Source organism: Pleurodeles waltl, chromosome 1_1 (assembly GCF_031143425.1).
Source record: "Pleurodeles waltl isolate 20211129_DDA chromosome 1_1, aPleWal1.hap1.20221129, whole genome shotgun sequence".
In the NCBI taxonomy this organism is placed as follows: domain Eukaryota; kingdom Metazoa; phylum Chordata; class Amphibia; order Caudata; family Salamandridae; genus Pleurodeles; species Pleurodeles waltl.
In genome coordinates, this window is record NC_090436.1 from 180,157,101 (window position 1) to 180,183,998 (window position 26,898).

Genomic DNA, 26,898 nt, shown 5'->3' on the forward strand with positions numbered 1-26,898 from the left:
ATAACAGGTGAAGTTGTCATTCCGAAATACTATTCAAGAGATGGGTCCTCCCACTACTAAAGAAGAGCTCACGCTTTTTCTGGGTATGGTGGAGTACTATCACACATTTGTTAAGAACTTTGCCGAACATACAACATGAGGGGTCTCTTAAAAAAAGTAGCAAGCTTTGTATGCAATGAGGAGTGTGGGAAGGAGTTTGAGTCAATCAAAAGAATGTTAGCTCTAGCCCCTAAACTTAAAAATGTTGATCCAAAAGAAAGTTCTCTTTTACCACTGATGCCAGCCTCTAAGGTCTTGCTGCGTTCTTACAGCAAGGTGGGTGTGGTCAGGATAATACTATTATGTTTTTATCAAGAAGCCTCAAAGGTTCAGAATGCAGGCATTCTGTGATTGAAGGGGAAGCCCTTGCAGTACATTGGGCTATAAAAAAACTGAAAACATTATTGTGGGGTACTACGTTCACTGTTAAAACCGATCACAAACCATTGTGTGAAGTTTTCAATAAGAAGGGCATTGATTCTATTTCATCCAGAATATCCAAATGGGTGGTTGATCTACAAGAGTACAGTTTTGAGGTGAAATACATTCCTGGTGTAGAAAATGTAATTGCAGATACTTTATCAAGATTGGTGGATGAGGACAAAACTGATCATCTAGACAATGGTACTACTGAGAACTATACAAATGTTGTGTGTGAACTTGATTATGAAATAATTTCGGAAAATAGATGGCGTGAAGTAGTTAAGGGAGATTCTACTTTACAAAAGGTAATGGATCTTATAAGTCCTGGTTGGGAATACAAACGTCAGGGGGGAGATCTGTGTAAAGCCTTTTGGTTGGTCAAAGATCAGTTGGCAACCAAGGAAGGCTTGCTATTACGTGGCACAGGACTAATCCCTCCAGTCAAATTAAGGGAAGAGTTGATAAACATAGCCCATAAGTGTCATTTAGGCATCTCTAAAACAAAGGAGAGGATGTGGGCCAGCTATTGGTGACCAGGTATGGATACGCAAATTGAATGCCTGGTAAAAGAATGTATGCAATGTGCTGGGAGTGAGAAAAGCAGGAAGCCAAAAGTTCAACCGTTGATGATGATAAATCTCCCTGAAAAACCGTGGAAAGACATTGCGTTGGACATTTTAGGGCCAATGCATAGTGGTGGCCAAGAAAGCTATGCCATAGTTGTGATAGATATGTTCTCCGGCTGGCCTGAAATGTGTTTTTCCAGAGGCTTTGAAACTTTACATGTCATAAACTTTCTAAAAGATCTTTTCATAAGGGAAGGTATTCCTGAAACATTGCCTACTGACAATGGAGTACAGCTAATTTCCAAAAAAATTGAGACATTTCTTGGTGTGTGTGTTGTATCAGGCACAAAAAATGTGCTCTATACCATCCGGAATCCAATGGAATGGTAGAGAGGTTCAGTAGAGTATTAAAAGAAAACATAGCCTTAGCTGAATGTGACGGTAAGAGCTGGCAGGATGAAATCATCAAAAGAGTTGGAGTGTACAGGTTTACACCTCATACAACCACTGGTATGTCTCCTTTTGAGTTATTTCGTGGGAGGCATCCCAATACTGTAATTGAACCATCTTGGGTTAACCCATTTTTGGGGAACGATAATCGGACCGGTAAAGATAAGCAATGGAGAGAGAGTGAATCTGCTAAAATAGATAATAGCAAGCTATATTTTGATCGTAGCCATTCTGTTAAGGTGACTAAGGTAAATGTAGGTGACCTAGTTATGATAAAACGTCCTGGTTTACAGTCTTGTGGTAACAAGTTGTCTAAACCGATGAGTCATCAAAGTTTTCAACAATGTAATCAGAACTAATGATCATCGTGTTTAGAATCTCAACAGAGTGGTTGTGTGTAAAGGGAGAGTTGTACAAGACAATTCACAGAAGGTAGAAGACAACATTCCCATCGGTGTACCGCTAAGGAAGTCTGATAGAAAAATGCAAAGCCCTGCTTATTTAAAAGACTATGTTTAATCTATATGGTGTTCTCGAAGGACGTCTGTTCGGAAAGTGCAGGGTTGTTTCTTTTTCTCAAAAAGTCTATGTTGAACATTTTTTTTTTATTGTCATTTGTATATATGTTTTTTTGTTGTGTTATTCTTAATTCTTGTACAGCAGTGCTTTAACTCCCTCAGTCATGAATCTTCAAGTCTGTATTGAAAGGAGGGGGGTATGTAGTATTCCTATTCTGATGTCATCGGCGACATAAGAGGAGAATCGGAACGCAGACTGATGGAGTGGCACGGGAGCTGAGAAGAGGGAGGTGAAGAAACATTTCTGTCTTGTTGGGTGGCTGAGCTGTTGTAACCCACTAAACTAAATAAACAAAGGTTACACACATCAATGAAACCGAAGTGAACTTTGTTTCACATTGCTTTCCAGAGCCTATAGAATCAGGAGTTCAGCCCAGGTGAGCCCCAATTTAGTGGAGACCACAAGCTCAAGATTTCCAACAAGAGAAGTGATATGGTATTTGATGAAGTTTTTCTGCCCTCATTACACATTTCTCAAGGATGGCTGGTACTCCTCTTTGCATGAGCAACAAGATGTCCCCAAAGGAGAAAGGAGAATCTCCACAATGAACAACCAGATATGTTTTTCAGACCAAAGTCCAACATCCCACTACAGGAATGGCGGATGGCAGCTAAGTTAGAAAGGAGCCAAATCAGAAATCTTTAAAAAGATACAACCATTCATCCTTGTGGTAAACATATAATTCTCCATACTTTCAGTCACCAATGTGCTAATGCATCCATCTCTTGACTCCTTCTTAAATTCACCCACTTATGCATCCACACAACCGCTTGTCGGTTTTACATTTCCCTTTAAAACATGGTGGCCTTGTTTCTCATGCAGGTGTCAGCCATATCTAAATTTGTGATTGGAGTGACAAAGAAATGATGGTGGCCTACATCAGAGTTCACTATCCATTCTGCCCCGAAAAGCAGGCTCTGAAAGTGCAGCCTTTGTTCTTGACTGAGGAACGGGCTGTGAGTGTGTGGTTATTTGAAACGCAAGGCGTGCCTTATGTTTGTGTTTGTGATTCATTACTACTGTGGCAGCTTCTGTCCAGGAGCAGCCTGAGTCCTGGTGCAGGCTGATGTGCATTGGAGCATGGAGACTAGACTGATATTTCGAAGCGTTACAAGGTTCATTATGAAGCAGGTCTTCTTCAGATAGCACGGTGACAGCACAGAAAGAAAGTCCACAACAAATACATTTTCTACATTTGTGAGGCAGGGCAACTGTTCATCTGAAGTGTTGCAGTGCTGGCAGAGCAAGCTTGCTGTTAGCAGTAGCCCTCCGGTAGAGAGGTTGTGGTTTGTGGATTCCCAGAATATCGAGCTAGGAATTTCATATGCACCAAATATCGTGGATGCGATATCTAATGACAAAATATCGAAAGTTAAGTAAGTATAGACTTTCTATACCTAACTGCATATATACATTGACTTTACATATACCCATTTATGGACCCATGCAACCGCTCATACGAACTCACCAGTCTTACTTTCAACCGCTCATGGACCCACACAACCGCTCACACAACCGCTCACACTAACTCACCAATCTTACTTTTAACCGCTCATGGACCCACACAACCGCTCACACAACCGCTCACACTAACTCGCCAGTCTGTCTTTCAACCGCTCATGGACCCACACAACCGCTCACACTAACTAGCCAGTCAATGAACAAGCACCTTAATTTTTAAAATAGTCAACCATATTGGCTTCACCAATGCTTGATCAATTTATTTTCTCTCAATATTTTGTAGGGTTGAAAATAAAGTTAGTTATTTTTGGACGTAGTGATAGTGCTAGTAGATTCCATTATTTCACCATCTTTTTGTAAACCGTTTCGGTGACGCAGCTGTTTATTCAAAGGCAGCCGTTGGTGTCAAAATAATGATGTCCTTGACTAGTCTTAACACTGACGTCAGGAACTAAATGTGTAAAGGGACTGGAGCGACATGTTTGCCATAGACACCTCGTATCTGGCTGTGAAGCGCTGCCTGAACTCCTACTTTACGAGATCATCACAAAAAGCAGTCGGCCATCTATATGTGGTGGAGTGTGAAAGTGAGCAGAGCGACGTGATTTATTTTGCTACAAACTGGGAACGTGACAAAAAATAATTCTGACACTTGTCCAGTGGAAGAATGTGGAGAGTTATTCTATGCATGTTTAAGGGGTAAGGCGCGGTTATGCAATGAATAGGCAATTAAAAGGCAAAATTATACAGTGCTTGCAAAATTAAGTTTTAAAGGCGGATACAAGAAGCAAAGTTCTTCTTTTATGGTATGAGGGGATATCCGCTGATCAGTAGGTAGCTCGATGCATTTAAATATTGATATGTGCTTATGTTGTAGGCAGCACGGCAGGCTTCTCTGACAACCGACTGAACATCGTGGTGCAACCCCAACCTCAAAAGCTGGCTGTTGGGGACACGCTTGTGCTCGAGTGTGAGGCGACTGGCAAACCCCTCCCTTGCTACCAGTGGTACAGAAATGGCTGCCTGTTGAAGGATGGAAACGCCAAGCTCTACAAGGTAGGACGTTATATCATATACCTTATCGAATGTCACTGCACTGCATTCGACAAGCAATAAAATACAGTGTCCTCTTCTTTAAGAACAGCTGGTGTGCCCTGATTCGAATATAATCTCATTTGCATAATTAAAATGGACCACAAAGTCTCATCCCAGTCTAAATACGGAATAAATACACACCTCCACTGAGCCAATGACACTTGAACCAAAACATGGGGTTTTATGGCTGATACTTATTTGTCTTTCAGATGAAGGCAAGCTGCTGAAGGCTTTGGTTCATCATGTGCTACAGCTGGGGTGTTGTAGTCATGTCCAGGTTAATTTTTAATCACGCTGGAGTAACTTGCGTAATTATGGGAATTTTGCATAACAAAATCTAAGCAAAACTATCAATATTACGTCATTGCTCCACATTGTATAGTTTTGGAGAGATTTATTAACACACTATGTAATGTTCGGTTAATTTTTTAACACAAGCAGCTTTTCAGGTAGATTTTTTACTCTGCTGACAGTTCAAGTAATTTTTGTGTGTGAAAGTGCAAATGTTAGTGTGAACTGCAGTGTTTTGAACGCCCGTGGCAGTTCCCTTACTGTAGATGGTCAACAAATATTTCAGGTAGATTTTTTTTTTTATTTTTTTTACCCGAGCTGACCATTTGGGTAATTTGTAAATGCAAAACTGTGAATCCGAACCCGGGTAACCAGAAATCAACTTGAAATTACATTTTCAAGTTGAATATTTACCCAAATGGACCGTTTGGCTAATCTGTTTAGTGCAAGATGCCTTTCGAGTAATTATGCACAATCTTGCGTAATTATTATGCATAATTTCGTGTAACTTTTCTGTAATTTCAGGGATTACACTACCTGAAATTACACGAGTTAGGCCCACCCCTATCCATGTCTCCTAGTTTAGTAATATCCAGAGAGTACTTTTGTAGCATTTCCCATAAAAAGCACATGGTTGTAGACACGCTACCATTAAGGACAAAGCTGTGCGGCTTATAACAGCCTTTTTGAGATGGTGACTTGCTAAAAAAATATTGTTCCAGTTTTATATAAAACATAATTTTAAATTCAGTAATAACTTTTAAACACAATCCACCAAATAACTGGATGCAGTAGAAATTACAATAGTTGTGAAAAATGTATTGCTCAAAATTAGCCCTACTTCAGAGCTCGTTTGATGAGACTTATCGTGTGCTCCATGAAGTGTTCCATAAAACTCCCAAAGAAATACTTTTATTCAGTAAATTTACAATAGAAATCCGATTTACATATGAATCTCTTGGTATTAGCCAATAACAGTCAAATCGCCTATCAAATTTTTTGTTTCCAAATTGACAAGCAGTATCTTTTAGTGGCATTTTAGTGTGGTTGGAGGCCATACTCATGCATACATTATTCTTACCTGAGCCTCGAATCTGACCAACATTGTTTTATTTTATGATAAGTTTAAGCCAGGTCGCACTCTGATCTTTGAACTCTAGTGAGGTCTGGGTCCAATATGCCTGCGTCAAACATCACTGGTTCCTAGTAGTAACCCACCCTTCTTATGTTCAGCACACAAATTAAATGACTGGCTTTGCAGCATGTAAAGGTAAAATAACGAGTCTGCTGTCTCTGGTTTGTAGAGCATTGAGGCATGCATAAATTGGTTTACAGTGCTCAAATGCAAGATTTGATGCTTTGTCATTTTGCAAGGATTAAATAGCTGCTTTTGGGGAAGCTTTAGTCGATTTTGCAAGGCTAAAAAGATGCATATTTTTTTATTCACAGTGCAATATAGGAAGCGTGTATTTCCCATAGAAACTTAGTGACCTTGCTTCTCATGGAAGTGTCAGCCACTTATAAATGTGTGATTAATATAGACTTCCTATACCTAACTGCACATAAATCTGCATTGACGCTATACATCTTCAAAGTTACCTTTTGATATTTCGTCCCTCGAAATTCTGTACACACTATTCGTGTATCTCAATATCCCTAGCTTCGATTCTGTAGTTGCATTGCTGCCACCATCTACCAGATGCACTGCACAGACTTAGAACTAGCGCTATCTGGAGATACAGCTGTTAGTTAGCTGTTCTTGGGTTTTAAAAAAGAAAGTTGTTTTAAATTGCACTGAATGTGAAGGCAGCCAGTTAAGCGTATTTTGAAATTGCAAAGGGAGCACAATCTTTTTCAGATTAGTTGTTGCATTTTAAAGTTTGAGTGCTTCTCGGCTATGTGCTTTGTGTGTGAAGTGTCTTGCACAGCACTTGCACAGTGAGTGTTGTGCAAATATGTTCTAAAATGTATTGTTGTCCTTTCTGATCTGCAGTCTTGCTCAGGGAATGTTGCTGCCCGTGTTTCAAGCAGGGAGTGTGACATAGCCTGTAGACACTGGCATAGCTCTGCACCCCCTATGACAGGCACAACCTCTTCTGGGTGGAGTTACAAAGCATTGCTTCAAACAAGCCCTTGCGTCCGAGTGTGTTACACGTGTCTTTCCAATAAAGTCACTTCTGGGGTAGGGCCCAGGTGTAACCTATGACCTCTTTTATGGGTCTAAGCCCCTTGGATGACTAGCATGGGGCCATGTTGTGGACTGGTCTTCTAGTGACCAGCAGCCAGTTTGAGTTTGGTTCGTATGAGGTGAGTTTAGGGTGAACGATCCTACTGCTGGGGCCTCTTGCACCCCCCCTCTCCCTTCCCAAATGCTACATTCAACAAATGCTCTCCTGCGCTCTGTGGACTTGTCGGTTGGTCAGTCTGACCTCCGATGTAACCACAATAGGGAACCAGCAGTCTTTGTTGCGGCTAGTGCTGCACCGCCAGCATATTAACATCTTGTGGGGCTTGACGGGTATCCGTTCCATTGTTTCATATGCCCTGCCTCAACCTTGTCATTTAAGCGGGCCCACATCTGTTCCTCAGTGATGGGTTGGTGCGCAGTTCCTTGGTAGTAGAACCAGCATTTTCATGCAAAACAGAACCCCAGTCCACCCCTTTCTCCCTATGTCCAGTGCCTTATTTTCAGCACTGCTTTGGGCTCTCGTCGTTTGTATTGTCACAAGTGTTTCACAGACCCAACATCAGATTCTTGAGGTGCTATCTAATATATAGTTTTGGAGACCTTGGCTCAGCAGCCTTGAAGAGGTCCAGCCTGGCCATTTCTTCCCCAGGGTGTTTTCCAGGTTGCATTAGAAGAAGTTCTCAGGTGCTTCCATTCTTCAGTTAACAGCAGGCGCTTGGAGTTGCTTGTCGTGGTTCGCCACATCCCAGTCAGAGGACGAGGCTGGGACAGCAACGGGTTTGCAGTGAACATATTTGGTTCTCCAGCAGGTAGCCTGGTCCACTTATTGAGTGATGCAGATAAGTAGCACTAGGTAAATCCTCCCTGTTCCCCCCCATTGGACAAGTCTGGGGATATTGTCATTGTTAGATGAGCCCGTGTGCATTCACATATATTAAACGAAATTACAGGTCCATTGGCAGATGTAGCTAAGACACACACTTTCCTTGATTCCATATGCTGCTATTGCACGTTTGGCCTGGCAGCCAAAAACCACAGCAGGAACGGTAACTATAAGTGCCACCATCAGGTGATTTGAATTTTGCATGGGGTTCACAAAATACAACATGGCCCTGTTGTTTGCTTTAGCACTTGGACTCGGCCTCACAGGAGTGTGGCAAATGAGGACGAGAGGTTGGGGCTCTACATACATACGGATACGGAGACGAGCTAAGTATGTCCGGTGATATACAACTATGGACACCCTAGCCAGTTCTGTTCGGCTTCAGAACTACTAATTTTTAGGTTTGGGGGACCATGCCTCACACCCTGTTTAAAATTTGGTGCAAAACGTGTGTCAACATACTGCATAATAAATCAATACACTGTATCAAAGTTGGCAGGGGTCTCCAGTCAAGAAATTGCATTAGATAAAATAAATTTTAAAAAAATGAATTAGAAAGATTTGTTACTCTACCTATTTGGATGGTGGTTTATTAGTCTGCACAAATGAAGTCTGTGTAGGCTTTCGATAAGGACAAGCAAATTCATTTTGACGAAATGCACTTAGGTATTTCAGAGAATCCCAAATCGAAAACCAAGCACACCCTTGGGTCAGGGCACAGAAAGCAGAGCAGTCAAAGGCACCACCAGGAAAGTCGTGATGTGGGTTTAACCCCCTTCACATACTTAACACTCAACATATTCTCAGTCTCGTTCTCAATTTAAAGGGTAGTTCTTTATAAGACAGAGGTAAATACCACACAGAATTACAGTTATATCCAAAGTATCCAGGTAGAACCATAGTATACGAAACTGAAGCCCCAGTTACAGTGAGACAACATTAGAGGACATTTCTGAGAACATTTAAACCTACAAGCTTTGACTAGCTAACGTACAAGTGATAGCCTATTGCCTTTAACAATACCTATGATGCGTTAGACCATAATTCTATTGTGTTTACAACAAAAGTACTTATCCTGACTTAAAGGCCAGACCTGACCGAATATTTCATTCGCAGTCTTCTTTCACACCGGGTGTCTAAGCATTGAAGGAGTGGACTTACCAGTTGTGGTACTCTAATCTTGTCCACACTGCGATTAGGATGCCTTCTCCTTGGGTCAAGTCATTTAAGGTAACGTCATAAGGTGTATAACATTCATAAGAATTATCCAATGTACAGGACCGTCTCAGTTCTCCTCCCCTAGTTTTTACCCAGGTTCCAACCTATCACTGGAGTGGTAACATCGGTCTGTGTAAGAACCACAGGTATGCAGCTAGGCAGCATGGCGGCGCAGTGAAATAATGCATCCATGGCAGGGAGCGCTGTTTGACGTCTTGGCACATACTCGATGAAGGCAGGTCTGCGTAACCTCTTTATCTTTAAGGGGTTGATACCAGGCTGTGGCAGCAATAAGTGTCTTTGAGTTCACTCATAATGCTTTCCATAGACACTGAGCTAAGTGTGGCGATCATTCAGGTCTATGACCCAGAAGTGGCCCTGGAAGCTGCACAGCACTTGGCTTGCAAGGCAGACTGCAGTTGATCACTCCCATCAATGCGCGCTTGGCAGCACCTGTGCATTCTCAGAGGACCATGACGTCATAACAGCCAAAGTTTTTTGTCACACTACTTTCTGATGCTGCACATTTCTGGTTGCAAGAGTCAACATTTAGCTGTCTGTATTGTGGCAGCAACAAACACCATAGCTACAACACCATATGCTTCCAGGATGCCCTGGCAGTTGAAAAATGCCTTTTGCAGAGGGGAATGGGCATAACTGGGTTTGTGCAGTCCCAGGAAGCAGGATGATTCCTGCCGTATAAGACCTTTGTCTGCAATAGAGCATTCCAAGGAACTTGACACAGATGTGATTGATAAAATTACCAGAATTCAACATTCACAGCACTAGGTGCACAGTAGAGTTATTGGGCCATTATAGTCCACAGTTGGCTGCTGTATTGGTAAAATGTCTAGCAAAAACACTCCAAATAACCAGTAGCTGTGTTTAGGATGTACTGAACTTCCACTCGGGGCATACCAGTTTAGAAATAAATTGAGCTCTAGAGGCGTGCCAGATTAACAGAAGGTGCATCTCTTAGGATAAACCTGTTTGTGCAGCATAGGTGGGTCAGACAAAGTGTCATGCCTCGGCAACCCCTACAAGCAGTTCATGGTTTGGCTATAATTGATTGGCAGTAGTACCTTGACAGGAGACTTCAGTAAAGAGAACATCTGGCACAGGTCATATTGTTCAACACAAATTGCCATGCCTGACTTGCAATGATCATTTGCTTTAACATATCCACTGATAACGCATCCAGCCCTTGTAAATTACCTGTACCTGGACACGTTGGAGGTCGGTGAACCTTTTAGCCGAGTTGGGCTCTCCTCATCCTTGAATAGTCGGGTCACTTAAATCAATAATCAATAACTATTGTAACCAATAGCCATTACTCAATTAATAGATCAAAATAACACATTAGGAATCAATAACACTTGTATTTCGACGCGCCATGACCTTTCGGTCATGAATAACCACACCAGTTTATTAATAGTTACTGAATTTATTTCCCTATATTAACAAAGCTAGCACAATGTATATAAGTCTCAAAACCAATTGATATATGTATACGAACATTACTAGCTGTCCATAGTGGCGGAAGAAACACAATCTACGCAAAATCTGAATAATAATACATTCAGTTATAGCAATACAAATCACTAATATGAGTAATTGAACTTGACTAATTGCATACATCGGTCAGCATGACAAGGTTTCAATTCAACATGGTGCGTCAAGTGCATACCTCGACTAACCTCTAATTAGCATTGGCATGTGGGGCTTCATGCAAAACGAATTTAGTCAACACAAATTTGGAAAACTTCTAGCTCGGGCCCTAAAAATAGCAGTTGGTACCTAAAAGGGAAAACACAATGCATAATACAATTATCCTTTAATAATTACCAATTACAATCAGCATTCAAGAAAGTCTTCGTCCTTCAGGTACCGGTTCGATCAGCATGGGGCAGATTTCAAAGGGGCAAAGTTAAGGGTAAGTTTCCTTGCAGCAGCAAGGAGAGTGGGGCAATTTAAAGTTAAAGTCTCTAGGGTGAGAATTCTCAAAGTCTCTTTCTCTGTGCCAGAGAAAAGGGCATCAAGATGTCGTCTTAAATGGCGTCTGGCGTTTGGCTTCAAAGATGGCATCAAGGAAAATGGCTGACTTCTCTTTGTCCAGTGGGTTTAAGTAAGAAACATTCCAAATTCTGCAGGGTCTTCCATTGGAGGGTTCATAGGATGGCTTCAATTTGACCAATGGAAAGTGTCTTTCTCCTAGTACTCATTTATGCATACATTGTCCTTGGGGCCTTGGAACACAAGTTGTAACATGGTTTGCCAATTATTTTCGGTATCAGGGCTCTTATTGTCCGCACCTGCAGAGACTGACCTTGCTTCAAAGGGGATGAAACTTGCCTAGTACGAAACCTTGGAGATAAGTATGTTAGTCATCCCTACTGGAAAAATACAACTTTAAAGTAAAATATTCATTTTATTAGTTCAAGGAAAAGCCACGCAGTTAGAATTTGAGACCAGGCAACTAGGCCAAAGCCTCTACTAAATTTAAGCTAAGTACAAACGGTTTCAATAAGAAATGATGGCCCACATTTGCAATTATGATGGATTACTACAATTTTCAATTCTTCATGTTTAATAAAGCTCGTTTATAATATTGGCGAACTACTCTGAGGGCACAATTTCCCACGTACATTGTTTTGTTTACTAAAATCACACTACATTATACGATTTTGGTTACATGATATATGAATATATGTTGGTCCTTCTTTTTCTGCGTCATCACCACTGATAGCCAAACGTATATATTGTGTTTAGAGGCCAAAGGTGTATAGGTACCCCAGACTGTAGTTTACGACAGGGGGAAAAGGAATGTGCATGGTGAGTAAGTTAGCTTAAAGGACTCTGTGTCAATGTAGGATGGCATAATTGTCAGTGATGCAGCCAGATAGACAATTTCTCACTATAGCATTTGGCATGCAGTGGAGGCACCATTTAATATTAGTCTATATACTCCTTGGGTATATGTTGATGCAATATGTGTGTATATTGAGCCATATGGTTCGCAGCAAGTTTGCAGGAAAGGGAACGTCCATAGCAAGTGTGTATATATAAGAGGCTTTGTGCCAAACGAGGATGTCCTGCAGCCAGATAGGTGCTTCAGCACTGTAGTATTTGGTGTGCAATGTTGGCAGCATTTCAATATTAGTCCAGATACTTTTTTGGGTGTATGTTGAAGCAGGTCATGTGCCATGCAAGATTCAACAGTTACCTTGTGTCATCAGTAGTGTATAAAATGTTATTCTAGTTGTAGGGATAAAACAAAAAAAAAACTAAGGGTGCTGTTTAATTTTCACCCCTCCCAGTCTTGCAGCATAACTGACAAAGAAATATTTCTCTGCACAGTGCAGCCATTGGAAGGTCTACAAGTAGACTAACTGGGGCAGGAAGCTTCTGGTGTAAACTCAGAGGTACATCAGTGGGGTGCACCTTTCCAATTTTCAGCTTGAGACAGTGCGCCATCTGGGCAAATGTAAAATGTAAAAATGTATGACTTTCCAGTATGACATTTTTCCTACACCATTCTTGCCATCCTCTCCAGGCCCAACTCTTAACGATTACAGATTCAGGAGGAATGCAAAATTTCCTAGCTATTGTGAAGGAAAGTTTCAATTCTATTAAGGACACGGAGGCGAGGATTATGCAGATCTTTCTTCACTTTTTATTATAGAGCAAGTTCAAAGTTAAACACAGAATAAACAAAAAAACTACAAGTTCCATGAAGCCGCCGCCATGGTAACCAGTGTCCAATGAGGTTCCGTTCCTAACGCCGGTATCAATATCCACGAGCGCGTCACACTTCCTCGACTTCACTGCGGAAAGAATCCTAGAAGACTCAATTGGTTGTAGTTTCGGATCCTACGAAAAAATTGTATAATTAGAAACAAAACTGATAAGACAATGTCGTATTCAAGTCGCAATATTGAATGGTTCATACAAGTCGTAAATACTTGAATCAAAAAATACAGTCATAATAGCAAGCAACTCAGCTTAATGTGAACTAGAAATATGATCAAGGAAAAAGAATAAATAAGGGGATGAATGCAAGCATACCACCGTAATACGAAGTTACAAGTGCTCGGGTGGGAAAAAAACTCGTGAGTAGTATTTGGGTGGGATAATCCTCGCCTCCGTGTCCTTAATAGAATTGAAACTTTCCTTCACGATAGCTAGGAAATTTTGCATTCTATATCAGGACCGGAGGCGAGGATTATGCAAGTTCAAAGCTTACGCACCACCAATGAGGCTGCTTCATGAATTGGTTTAAAATAAAACTTTTTAAAAGTAGATTCAGAAGACCAATCAGCAGCATGCATGATGTCCTCTAATCTACCCCCCACCTGAATGGCTTTTGAAGCCATGGCCCCCGAGTAGAATGGGCGCCAAACACCTGAATATTGATACCTGCTTCGGATAAAATCCATCTGACCCACCTGGCAATGGAAGGAGAAGAAACTGCCTTAAACGGTTTCTTTAGGGGAATCAACAATTGATTTTCACCTGGAGGTCTGTGATCCACTGTCACTTCTTCTTTTTGACTTTGAGACATCTAACTACGCATAATTTTGGGGAATTAGGAAAACCGGATAGGATACTGACCTGGTATTATTCTTCGTTCTCCTTGAAATAGTAAAAGTGACTCCTTCTGGAGTAAACACTCTAGCCGATATATCCAGGGCTCTGACATCTGACACCCGTTTACATGAGATGAGGCACAAAAGCATGGCTAATTTGGCTGACAACTCTTTCCTCAACAGATGCTGATTATCCTGCCATGAGGATAAAAGATTAAGAACTATGTTTACATCCCAGAGCTCTGCATATCTACAGGGAGTGCAGAATTATTAGGCAAATGAGTATTTTGACCACATCATCCTCTTTATGCATGTTGTCTTACTCCAAGCTGTATAGGCTCGAAAGCCTACTACCAATTAAGCATATTAGGTGATGTGCATCTCTGTAATGAGAAGGGGTGTGGTCTAATGACATCAACACCCTATATCAGGTGTGCATAATTATTAGGCAACTTCCTTTCCTTTGGCAAAATGGGTCAAAAGAAGGACTTGACAGGCTCAGAAAAGTCAAAAATAGTGAGATATCTTGCAGAGGGATGCAGCACTCTTAAAATTGCAAAGCTTCTGAAGCGTGATCATCGAACAATCAAGCGTTTCATTCAAAATAGTCAACAGGGTCGCAAGAAGCGTGTGGAAAAACCAAGGCGCAAAATAACTGCCCATGAACTGAGAAAAGTCAAGCGTGCAGCTGCCACGATGCCACTTGCCACCAGTTTGGCCATATTTCAGAGCTGCAACATCACTGGAGTGCCCAAAAGCACAAGGTGTGCAATACTCAGAGACATGGCCAAGGTAAGAAAGGCTGAAAGACGACCACCACTGAACAAGACACACAAGCTGAAACGTCAAGACTGGGCCAAGAAATATCTCAAGACTGATTTTTCTAAGGCTTTATGGACTGATGAAATGAGAGTGAGTCTTGATGGGCCAGATGGATGGGCCCGTGGCTGGATTGGTAAAGGGCAGAGAGCTCCAGTCCGACTCAGACGCCAGCAAGGTGGAGGTGGAGTACTGGTTTGGGCTGGTATCATCAAAGATGAGCTTGTGGGGCCTTTTCAGGTTGAGGATGGAGTCAAGCTCAACTCCCAGTCCTACTGCCAGTTCCTGGAAGACACCTTCTTCAAGCAGTGGTACAGGAAGAAGTCTGCATCCTTCAAGAAAAACATGATTTTCATGCAGGACAATGCTCCATCACACGCGTCCAAGTACTCCACAGCGTGGCTGGCAAGAAAGGGTATAAAAGAAGGAAATCTAATGACATGGCCTCCTTGTTCACCTGATCTGAACCCCATTGAGAACCTGTGGTCCATCATCAAATGTGAGATTTACAAGGAGGGAAAACAGTACACCTCTCTGAACAGTGTCTGGGAGGCTGTGGTTGCTGCTGCACGCAATGTTGATGGTGAACAGATCAAAACACTGACAGAATCCATGGATGGCAGGCTTTTGAGTGTCCTTGCAAAGAAAGGTGGCTATATTGGTCACTGATTTGTTTTTGTTTTGTTTTTGAATGTCAGAAATGTATATTTGTGAATGTTGAGATGTTATATTGGTTTCACTGGTAATAATAAATAATTGAAATGGGTATATATTTTTTTGTTGTTAAGTTGCCTAATAATTATGCATAGTGATAGTCACCTGCACACACAGATATCCCCCTAACATAGCTAAAACTAAAAACAAACTAAAAACTACTTCCAAAAATATTCAGCTTTGATATTAATGAGTTTTTTGGGTTCATTGAGAACATGGTTGTTGTTCAATAATAAAATTAATCCTCAAAAATACAACTTGCCTAATAATTCTGCACTCCCTGTAGGTTGTGGAGGTCTGGAGAGTCTAATACCCTTGAGAAGTTTACATATCCAAGGATGTTCGCTGATCGGGCAGTTATTAAGAGGGGGATGACCCACTGAAATGGCTGATCGAAAAGAATTGACGTACAATAAGCCAGGCCGGATTCCACTAATTCTGCAAGGAAATTGATGATGTCGGTAATACTGGCCCCCATGGGATCGCAGTGTTTGCCCACACACCAACAAGACCATCTATTCCACGTGGATCTATATCGTTTGCATGTACCAGGGGCCCAGGCCTGTGCAATGAACTTTTTAGCTTCTTGCGAAAGTCGGCCGTCCTGCCAACGAGACCTGAAATCTTCCAAGCTATGAGAGTTAGATGGCCCTGAAGGACCAGGCGGTGAGAAAAACCTGACGGGTCCCGGAGAATCGAGGGAAAGACCGGGAGACGAATAGGACACTCACAAGAGAGTTCCAGCAGAGTCAGGAACCACGCCTGAGACCTCCACCAGGGGGTTATCAGGATCACTGTTGCTTCTTGACGGCGAACCTGGGCTGCGACCCGTGGGATAAGAAGGAAGGGGGGAAAAGCATAGCCTTGAAGTTTCCCCCAGTTCTGGAGAAACGCATCCACTGCCGCAGCTCCCGGATCCGGGCGCCAGCTGAAGTATAGGGGTAGATGAGCATTCCACCTGGACGCAAAAAGGTCCACTGAGCAGGGACCCCAACGAGCTATGATCGCCTGAAAAATCGATTGATGTAGTTGCCAGTCACTGGAATCCGTGAGAAACCGGGAATTCCAATCTGCCCAAGTATTCTGGGATCCCGGAAGATACTCTGCTGTGACAGAGATTTGATGCTGTAGACAAAAATGCCAAAAGTCCTTTGCTAGCTGCGCTAGGGCCCTTGATCGTGTCCCCCCCAAACGATTTATGTACTGCACCGCAGACACATTGTCCATCCGTAGTAGCACTACACGTGAGATCTTGTCTCTCGTTAGAGATCTGATCGCAAAAGAACCCGCAAGGAGTTCCAGACAATTGATATGCATGGTGAGCTCCTGCAGGGTCCAGCATCCCCCAAACGAGATGTCCCCGCATCGAGCCCCCCATCCCTGGCGACTGGCGTCCGATTCTATCACCAGGTCCGAGGCGGCCCCGAAAATGGCCCTGCCATTCCATGCTTCCATGTGGTCCAGCCACCAATGTAATTCCGTCCTTGCCTCCTGAGACAGGGAGATCAGTTCGGAATACGTCACCCCCCGATGAAGGTGAAAAGCCTTCAGACGTTGAAGGGCTCTGTAGTGTAGGGGGCCTGGAAAAATGGCCTGAATTGAGGAGGAAAGCAGGCCGACTACTCTGGCTAACTGACGTAGCGAAATCCTGTCGCGCCGAAGGACCTTTCTCAGTTCCTTCTTTATCTTGGATATCTTTGGTGTCGGAAGACTGAGGGATGCTGACCGGGAATCTATGAGGAAACCCAGGAAGACCAATGACTGGGTCGGAGTAAGTTCCGACTTCTGTTGGTTGATCACGAACCCCAGATCCTGCAAAAGAGCAATAGTTGTGTTCATATTGGATAAGAGTTGAGACCTGGATTGATCCATTAGAAGAAGGTCGTCCAGGTAGATGATGAGGCGTATGCCTTGCAACCGCAGTACTTCCACCACTGGTTTGAGGAGTTTGGTAAAGCACCATGGTGCTGAAGAGAGACCGAAGGGGAGAGTGGTGAATTCGAATACTTGATCGTTCCAGAGGAATTGCAGGAATCTGCGATGGGGAGGAAAAATAGGGACGGTGAGATATGCGTCCTTGAGATCTAGACGAACCATCCAGTCCCCTTGTAAGAGGAGGTCGCGGAGCATATGAATACCCTCCATTTTGAAATGCCTGTAAACAACCCATTCGTTGAATGCACGAAGATTGATAACAGGCCGAAAACCCTTGTCCTTCTTTTCTACCAAGAAGATGTTGCTTACGAAACCTCTGGGATGAAGGGACGCGAAGGATATGGCATCCTTGCGAAGGAGAGCCTGAACTTCTAAGTTTATGAGCTCGGAGTCCGCTACAGAAAATACTATGGGCGCTGGCAGTTTCTCCTGGAACGGGGTACCCCAGAATTCTATCTGAAAACCTGAAACAGTTTGTAGAACCCAGGCGTCGGAGGTGATGCGACTCCAATTGGTCCTGAAAAAACGTAATCTCCCTCCGAAATTTTGAGGGGAAAAAGGGATAAGCCTTACCAGAAGGTCCTCCTGGGGCATTAGATGCTCCTTGTGCATTCCTGTTAGTTCTGCCTTTCCCCCTACCTCTGTTGGGGAAGAAAGTTCCCTGTCGGCCATCTCGCCAACCGTTTTTCCGGAAGGAGCCGGGGCCTTCCTGGTAGTGGCGGCCAGAAGAGCGACCCCTGCCTCGTCCGGCCCCACCAAAAACCTTATTGGGGAAGATCTTTTTGATGGATGATTGGGCTTTGTCGAGAGCCGAAAAAGTAGCAACGAATTTTCCCAATTCTTTAACAAAATGGTCACCAAATAAATTGCCTTGGGCAATAGCCCCTGCCTCCGAGTTAGAAAGCTCCCCTAATTTGAGGTCTATTTTGATGAGTAAAGACCTGCGCCTTTCAGCTGAAATGGCGCACTTTGCGTTGCCCAGGAGACAGACAGCTCTCTGGGCCCATCCCGCTACAATGTCTGTCTGAAGGGGTGTGCTTGATTGCTTGGCACGTTCCGCCAATTGAATTATCTGTGTGAGGGGTCCCAACACATCGAGGAGTTTATCCTGGCATGCCCTCCAGGATCGGTCAATCCCCTTCTTGGGATCTTTAGTGTACTTGGCAAAAAAGGTACACATTTTGGGGTCTATATCAGGTGTGAAAGCTACTTTATCCGACAAAGACGGGCATGGGCATTCCGCCCGTAAACGTGCACGCACCTCTTTGTCAAGAGGTTGTCTAATTTTACTGGCGACATATTCAGCCACCTTGTGGTCTGGACGCCACTCCGAGGAACGCGGATGGTAAATACCCTCCGGTTCAAACATATCGGAGTCAGAATCTCCCTGGTCAGAAGGATCCAGTATGGTAGCACCAGGACGCCAAGGGCGACCTGAGTCATCATCTAAAGATGAGGAATCGTCGTCTGAGCCTCCAGTGACACCTTTAGGTGACCCAATATCAGGGTTCCATAGGTGGTGAAACATGTGACCCATTGCACCGGGTAACAGACCCTCCCGGGAGGGTAAATGCTTATGCGCGCGCGCACTCTTGGATAAGTTATTTGACAAAAATTCAATATTGTCCAGGTGCCCCGCGTCGCGCTTGCGCAGTTTCTTGGGGGCCGAAAGGGTAGAGTTACCACCCTCTGCTCCCGTCACGCCAAACATGCACGTCCCTTTGGACACCTGTTCTGTGAGCTTAGCTACGCTTTCTTTAAGAGGGGCCAGGGCATGAGAAATAGCCTGCGAAAACTGTGCGTCCACCCCAGGGGGGAGGGTACGGTGAGAAGGTCCCTCACCTGGGGACATGTTGGCAAAAGGCTCATGGTCCTGAGAGGATTGCATCCTGAGGTTCAAACAAAATGATAATGTGACAGAGAACACCCTCTAAAAAATTATACAAAGGGTATTCCCTACCCCCTCTGTCAGTAAATAGCCAGTGAAAGCTAAGAAAAATTCTTCCCAAAGGGGTAAATCTTACCAAATGTGGTGTCACAGGGTGGGGAACAGAATGAGAGAAACAAATGCCAAAAAAAGAAATTGAAAAGAGAAAATGAGAAAAAAACCCGAGCGCCGAGTGTTTGAAAAAACACACGAGCGCTCAACGCGTGTTGAAAAACCAGCGCGCGCCCTCTGTCGGGCCCGACGTGTCCTCAAAGAGAAATAAAGGCGCTCGAGCGGAAGGCCTGCCGCGCCGAAGACACGCTCGTAGCAACACTAGTTGCTACCACAGAAATGCTAGGGAAAAAACTTGTTAAAGCACACAAGCAATGTTTAGAAATAAGCGTAATAACTGGGAGGCAGAAAGGCACTTATCTGGTTTGAAGCAGTGAAGAAAGAGGAAGTGTGACGCACTCGTGGATATTTATACCGGCGTTAGGAACGGAACCTCATTGGACACTGGTTACCATGGCGGCGGCTTCATGGAACTTGTAGTCTTTTTTGTTTATTCTGTGTTTAACTTTGAACTTGCTCTATAATAAAAAGTGAAGAAAGATCTGCATAATCCTCGCCTCCGGTCCTGATATAGAATTGTATTCAGAATACTCCTGCCTTTGGGACCTCATTTTACACCAATAAAGGCTTCTTTTTCTAGCGATAAATGAGTCTCCATCTATGACTTCTAAATAAGCTTCAGAAGCTTCATGCCCCTGCTCCCAGTTTAATGGTGATGTCCTAGGCAAAGGAGGAAAATGATGCGGAGCTGCTATTCTGTCCATGTTGTCTCGACAAAACTACAAAACTTTTATAAAAAATAGTATTTTCTGTTGGTTGTTGCCCCGTATTCAACCAAAATGAAAAATAACAGTACCAATAAGAAACAGTTTAGTTTCAACAGTATTTAAAACAACCATAAACTTTCACAGATTGGGGAAAGATGAGTAAAGTTAGGATGCGTGCCTGTCACAGTCAATGCAGGCTGATGAACCTATGAGTACCTGTAACGTGGATTTATAACTGGTGAATGATAGCTTTCTAAACAATTTAAACTAACTTCCAAAACAACATCAGAGGTATTTTCTCTGATCAGTAGGGCACAAAAACATTTCCCAAACAAAGATGGCTGCTGAAAAGATGTTCATGCAGCTTGACATTAATTCAATAGGAATTCGGACTTGTTCCGTGCATCACTGCATACATTTCTAAGGAAATTGAAGCAGATTATGCAACACATGAGTAGACGTCAGCACCCCAGTGTTCAGAGTCTGTCAACCAGCACTAAATCTAGCAAAAAGTGGGGCGATCCTGCAAAAAGGGTCTTTCCTTGCACAATTAAGTCATACAAGTTATCCTCTCTTTAATGCCTTAACCGCTCACTTCCAATCTAAAATGTCTGCCTGTGTTAGTGTTACCCAACACTAAATGCCCCTTTGCTTTCTTGTGCTCAGTTCTTAAAAAAAAAAAAAAAAAAAAACTAGTTCTGCCTGCCATCGCTGCTATCAAGGACCTCCCTATTCCTCCCCGTTCCCTGCCGGATTCCACCTATGGCAAGATTCTAGGCATTCTATTTTATCCTAAATCATTGTCTCTTCATGAAGACCAGAGGGAGGGAAAGGAGATACGATTTCTTTTTTTTAAAACACAGTTTCGCAATGGCTTATGAACGCATTATACTGCTAGTGTAGTAAGTGCCTTTAAATTCACTGCTATTTACAGGGTTTTATAACATTTGTTATGGTTCTAATAACATCTGAGCATGTTTTTTGACTCCTTTCCCTATGCAACATTCTGTTGTATTTTATGTTTACACAGATTCCATATGTTGCAATGGATAATCAAGGAGTATACCAGTGTCGCGTATATAATGACCATGGACACCAAGACAGCAAGGCCGTGGATGTTACAATAGGTAAGTAGTTGTACACTTATGTAAAATTCTGTACTGAGACAACATATGTGTAATTTTATTGAAAAGTATGCTACCAGCTTCAGGTTGTTTTGGACTGATCTCCATTTGCCTTATTTTACTTTGTGTATATATCTTTAGCTCGGTTTGCGTATTTGCGGATTTCTGTAATTATACATCCACAGAAGAAAAAAGTTGTCCCCAGTCAAAGGCATGTGCGGTTTTAATCCAGATTAAAAAAAAATACCACAAGCAATGGTTAAGGCAACGCCTAAAAAAAGGGCTTCAAAATTCTTACCACCATAGGAATAAAGGCTTGGGCGACTGTCTTCATGATCTGATCGAAATGGAGCTCAAGCAACCCTTCCATCGTTCATATAATGTGGTATTCTCATTGGAAAACAGCAGCCTGAGACTGCATATGTAGAGCTTGGCTAAAGAGTAGCTCAAGGTTGCACATTTGTCTCTTGGCACAATGAGTACCTCAAGTAATATGTTATCGAGATAGCCATAGCCCAGTTTCAAACAATATTTATTGCCTTGATCAGGAATTTAGATAAACCCGAACTTCAATAGTATCTTTTCTATTGATCACTGGGAGGGTCAATCAGTATATCTACTGGCTATCTGTCCAGGCTTTGATCTTCATAGACCCATGTGTTCTATTTCCATAAAAAAGTAAGACAACGTGACTAGGAAGGAAGTCAAACACAGAAACAATATATTAATCATAAATAAAGTATCTGCAGGAAGGCACTTGAAGGTGGAATATATTTAATCCTTGACTATAGTTAAGATTTAAGAAGAACAACATGCAGGTGTGTTACATTTGGTGTGTTACACTTGTGTTACAAGTTAGTGTGAGAGATTACAGGAACACGTGATGGAATAAACAGAACTGGGTTCTAGCTGAGGGAACAGAGCAAGGGTAACATATTACAAAATCAGGACTAGGCAAAAAGCAGGAATGGATTGTAAGAAACCCAAAGTCGAGCAGGAGTAATACAACACAGAAAGGACCAACAGATCCACTCTAGCTAGGAAAGCAAGGCTGGCATAGCAAATCAGACAAGCAACTGGAGTTTGGATTGGAAGTGTACAAAAAGAAGAATTAAGCAAATGATCAGGAAATGGAAGTCTGTTCAGTAATTGAGAGCAGACGTAACTATAGAAGTCAAACCAGAATTCAGGAACAAAAGGAGACATAGCATCAGGACACCAAAAAGGAAGTTGAAAATGAAAAAACGCAGATGAATAAGGAATTGTCCTTATAGCAGTAACCTAGGCCAACATCCAGCAGCATCTCGGAAGTTAATATGACTATAATGTATTACTGGTTATGATTATGTATCAGTGAACAAATACAGATGTAAGCTGAGACCAGGTGTGGGCAATTGGCCGGGGCATGGGATTTACACCTCCATCCTTCTGAACACCATGTGCCAGGTTTTGCTAATGTTTTCTTTGAGTAGGTGCAACTTACTGAAAGAGATTTAGGAGAAACTCCTAGTACTCACAAGAAAACAGCTTCTCACTCAGTGTCCACATATAATTTACTGGATCGCAAACCTTGAGAAGCAGTACCTTTCTTAGTGTGGGAACCAAAAACCATCAAGGCTCAATCACTCTTGCACTGGTGATGAAATCTGCAAAGCACTTCCATCCTATTTAAGATGAGCTGCATCAGCCACATACAGAATAGGTACCCCATATCATTCAAGATAACAACTGTGCTAATTCTGTTAAAGTTTTAATTTGAGGTTCGTCAGACAGAGGCTGATAGCATGCTGATAATTGTAGAAGATTCTATAGGCGGTACAGTAATCAATAAAAAGACCTTTGTAATGCACTGTGATGACAGGATGCTGACTGTAAGGATGGGCTTAAACTTTGGCATAAAAGAGAAGGATTATGCTAGGAACAAGAAGAAAATGTTTATATATTAATTGAAAAAAACCATGCTTTGACTTTTGGCATCAACAGTATTGCTTAACAGTTTGAAAGAACAAAGTAGATTTTTACTTGTTATATTTGGTTTAACCAGGCTTGGAATAAGGAGCATTCCTGGCCAGGTGTGGGCTAGCAAGCCCAACTATGGTGCCCTATTCATTAAGATAAATCTACATGTGCAGATTTATTACAAGTAAATTGGTTCTTACACTGTTGAGTACTTTACTACTTTTGGCTGTTCATCATTTATGAATGTAAATGTACTCAGGAACGTAGACTCCCATGTCCCCACCCCTGAAATACACACATGATTGTAAAGTTACAAATAGTAGTGCGTTTACAACCTTATTTGATGCTCCATGCACTTGGCAGAGACCTCCGCAATTGGGGCTTGGATCTCCTTATGGTAAAGTATAGGGAAGAGTTAAAAGTTTATTAAACTTAAAAAAAAATATAGAAAGTTATGTTTTGTTAAATAATAATGTTGATGTTATATATGGATAGATATGTTTTTACGTAAACAATATAAAAGTTATAGAATTAGTAACTTAATGTTAAGTTAAAATGTTAATTATTTTAAATATATCAAAAACAATGCACTTATTTTACTGATGTTTAAATTTAAAAAGATCTCACCAAAATGTAAAAAACAATATATATTTTATGTATGAAAAATGATTAAGTGGTGTATAGAATCAATTAAAAGTTAATGAAAATATTTCAACAATGTTACATTATTCTTTAAATTTAAAAAAGGTTAATAAAATATTTTAAAACAAAATGATTGTGTTATTTATAGACAGTTTTTCTAAACATGAAATACAATGTATTTATTTTATAGTATTTTTTTATTTTAACATTATTTGCTATCTAGTTGTATATTAAGTCCCTATCACCATTATTTTGTATGGGAAGATGTTGCAGTATCAGTGAGTGGGCATGGATGGTCTGGACTTACTCCGTCTCTTAGCCAGAATACATTTTCCACCATTTTGGGTCCTTTTAGGCTGCAGTAACTATGGAAGTGCTGTTTGTGAATAGGGAAGGACTTATTCTTTTGTTAGTTGGTGCCTATCCCTTCCTAGCTGCCCCTCCTTTACATTTCTCAAAACAACTCCTATTTAGCAGTATTTACTATTTTGCAGCCCCTCCCAAAATCCACCCACATTTATTACTAAAACATAGGTGTGCGGAGATCGCCACAGTCATGGTGGAGATCTTTCCACTTAAAAGTTTGTAGATTCTTAGACATCCACATGTAAGTATGTGAATAGCAGTTTTCAGTATTTGTAGTACAATTGTCATATTACAAAAATGCAGTTTGTTAATAGGCCCCTTTCTAGAAAGTTTGGAGCTGAGTTTGAAATTTTGCATATATTATCACTGTTTTTGGAGGTGGGGGATTGGAGCAATCTCACAATAGATTGAAAGCTTTGTACTATTAATGGTCACAAAAAAATAATGGGATCCATTTTAGGATAACTGATTACATTTCAAAACTGAATGGGGATAAATGGTTTTATTACCTATACTGAAAATTGTATTATATATGACAGGAAAACTATTATAATATGCCTAATGCATTATGTATTGTATTATAGAAATATTTGGGAGGTGAATAACTATTTTAAGAGTAGTATCTTAAAATAAATTAAATATATTATGGTACAAATTTCTCAAGTTGCAAGCACAATTTTCTCTGACCGCATTTTACTCCTGCATGAATGCTGCTCCCTGAATCTCATCCTTATTTTGGATGTTGTTTATGTTCCCCACAGTGGAAAGCTAAAAGAGACATTTCCAATCCCCCCTTCATTTCATCATAGATAATAAGCTGAGAAATGTCTTATTTCTGTCCTTATTCCATGTAACTGTTCAAAGAATCGGTGTCTACAGTCAAAATCCTCTTTTCATATTCAGATGTAGACAACAGTGGACTCTGGACATGAATTCTGTTTACTTTCACTATATTTTGACTGCACAGGTGCTCGCTGTTTAGGGTCTGAATATCAGGGTAAAGGTGGCTTAGAAGGCATAAAGTGTGCTGTCATGTACACCTACACCGACTACACACAATTCATTCTTTACTTCAAACACAATGCATGCAGTACCTGGATCAAGTTCAATGTCTGCCTGACTGAAATCAGCCAGTGAATGAAAACCAATTGTCTAAAGCTGAACACTGTCAAGTCCAAAATCATGATCTTCAGAAAGAGCACATCACTGTGGGACTCCACCTGGTAACCAACAGAACTAGGACTGACACCCACCACCTACCCCAAGAACCTCTGGATTATCATAGACAGCAAACTCAACATAATAGCCCAATCAATGCTGTCATTGCCTCGTGCTTCCAAACTCTGAAGATGCTGAGTAAGATTTTCAAATGGCTCCCAATTTGCAGTTTGATTGCAGCAAGCTAACCTACGGAAACACTGGATCAACAAAAACCCACCAGAATGCTGCAGACCATTCAGAACTCATTGGCCAGAATCACTCTTAATCTTGCAAGCAGCACTCACATCACACCACACCTGGAGGACCTCCACTGGCCCCCCCATTCACAAGATAGCACAATTCAAACTCCTCCCCCACACTATCAACACAAGTAGATAATACTGGACTAGCATAACTCACCCATCCCATCTCCTTTCACAAACCATCCAAACTCCTCTGCTCGTCCAGACTCCTTTGCACAAATCTGACACACATAGAATGCTAGATACAGTGGTCATTGCTCCTAAAGTATATAACAACCTGCCACTACATATAACAGCCTACTCCTCACTTGTTGAATTCCACAAGAAACTGAAGACATGATTTTTCAAGTAGTCCCACTAGGCCTTAGGTGTAGCTAGACTCAAACCTGCTGAGTGGCAGGAGACCCCCCCAAGGTGATAGTACAGTCTACAAATCTGCATAACATAGGGTATTCCCAGAGTTTTTCTTCCCTGATGGATCAGAAAATGGCCACCTTGTGAAGAAGTCTTGTCTAAGGATGTTGTTGTTTTATTGGTGGGTTGGTCCCACCTATTAGATGTATCTTTCAGGTGATATCAGCTTCATTCTTCTTGAACATGAATCCTGGTTTGAATGTTTGCTTAGGGAAGATGGCAATGAGGAGTCTATTTTGTGTTGAAACTAACTGCCCTGTTTTGTATTTAGTGGTTTAGTCGAAGGTCACTTTGGGACCTGAATTTGTGTAGGAGCCCTGCTGCCATGTGTCCTGAGGTGGTTTGGGAGAATCTTAGAGTAGCTGTGGGGTGTTGTTTGGTACCGGAATGGTGCTGTTCCCATGCTATATTTTTTCATTGGAAGATTAGTGAATGGATTCGTGATGGCAGCATTCTTGACCATTACACCCTCTAACTTTGGCAGAAAAGTGCCCTGTGGGAGGGTGGTATGAGGTTGTTGTTATTGGATTTTGGGGGATTATGAGCAGGTGTGAATGCATACCACTGCTGTCGAGGTCATTGTGGTTTAGTGGATGCTCTTTACAGAGTATAAGAGTACAGCACGATATTATGCTATTGCTGAGGTGCATCAAACTGCAAACTCTTTGAGAAAGAAATACCAACGAAAGTGGAACCTTCACAAAGTGCATTTCATCATCCCTTGAAGATTATTCATATTAACCATACTTTCCCTCCATCACTTTCACAGTTTGTAGATGATTTAATTTTCGAAATTTACTACTTTTGTTTCTAGTCAGTCTGCCAATGAATAAAATGGAGAATGTACTCCCTCATAGGTATGGCCTTTGTACGCTTAGTAGAGTTTTTTTGTATGCACTGACAAAGATTTTGAAGTG

The 26,898-nt window shown here is 41.8% G+C and overlaps 1 protein-coding gene across 3 annotated transcripts in view; it reads left to right on the forward strand.

Annotated features, from left to right (window-relative positions):
• MALT1 (MALT1 paracaspase) overlaps positions 1-26,898 on the forward strand; it is a 316,500-nt gene that overhangs the window by 97,013 nt on the left and 192,589 nt on the right. For all 3 annotated transcript variants that reach the window (XM_069220240.1, XM_069220250.1, XM_069220255.1), the window contains 2 exons: positions 4,396-4,574; positions 21,044-21,140. In XM_069220240.1, coding sequence (XP_069076341.1) covers positions 4,396-4,574; positions 21,044-21,140 — 276 coding nt within the window. The remainder of the gene's footprint in view (positions 1-4,395; positions 4,575-21,043; positions 21,141-26,898) is intronic.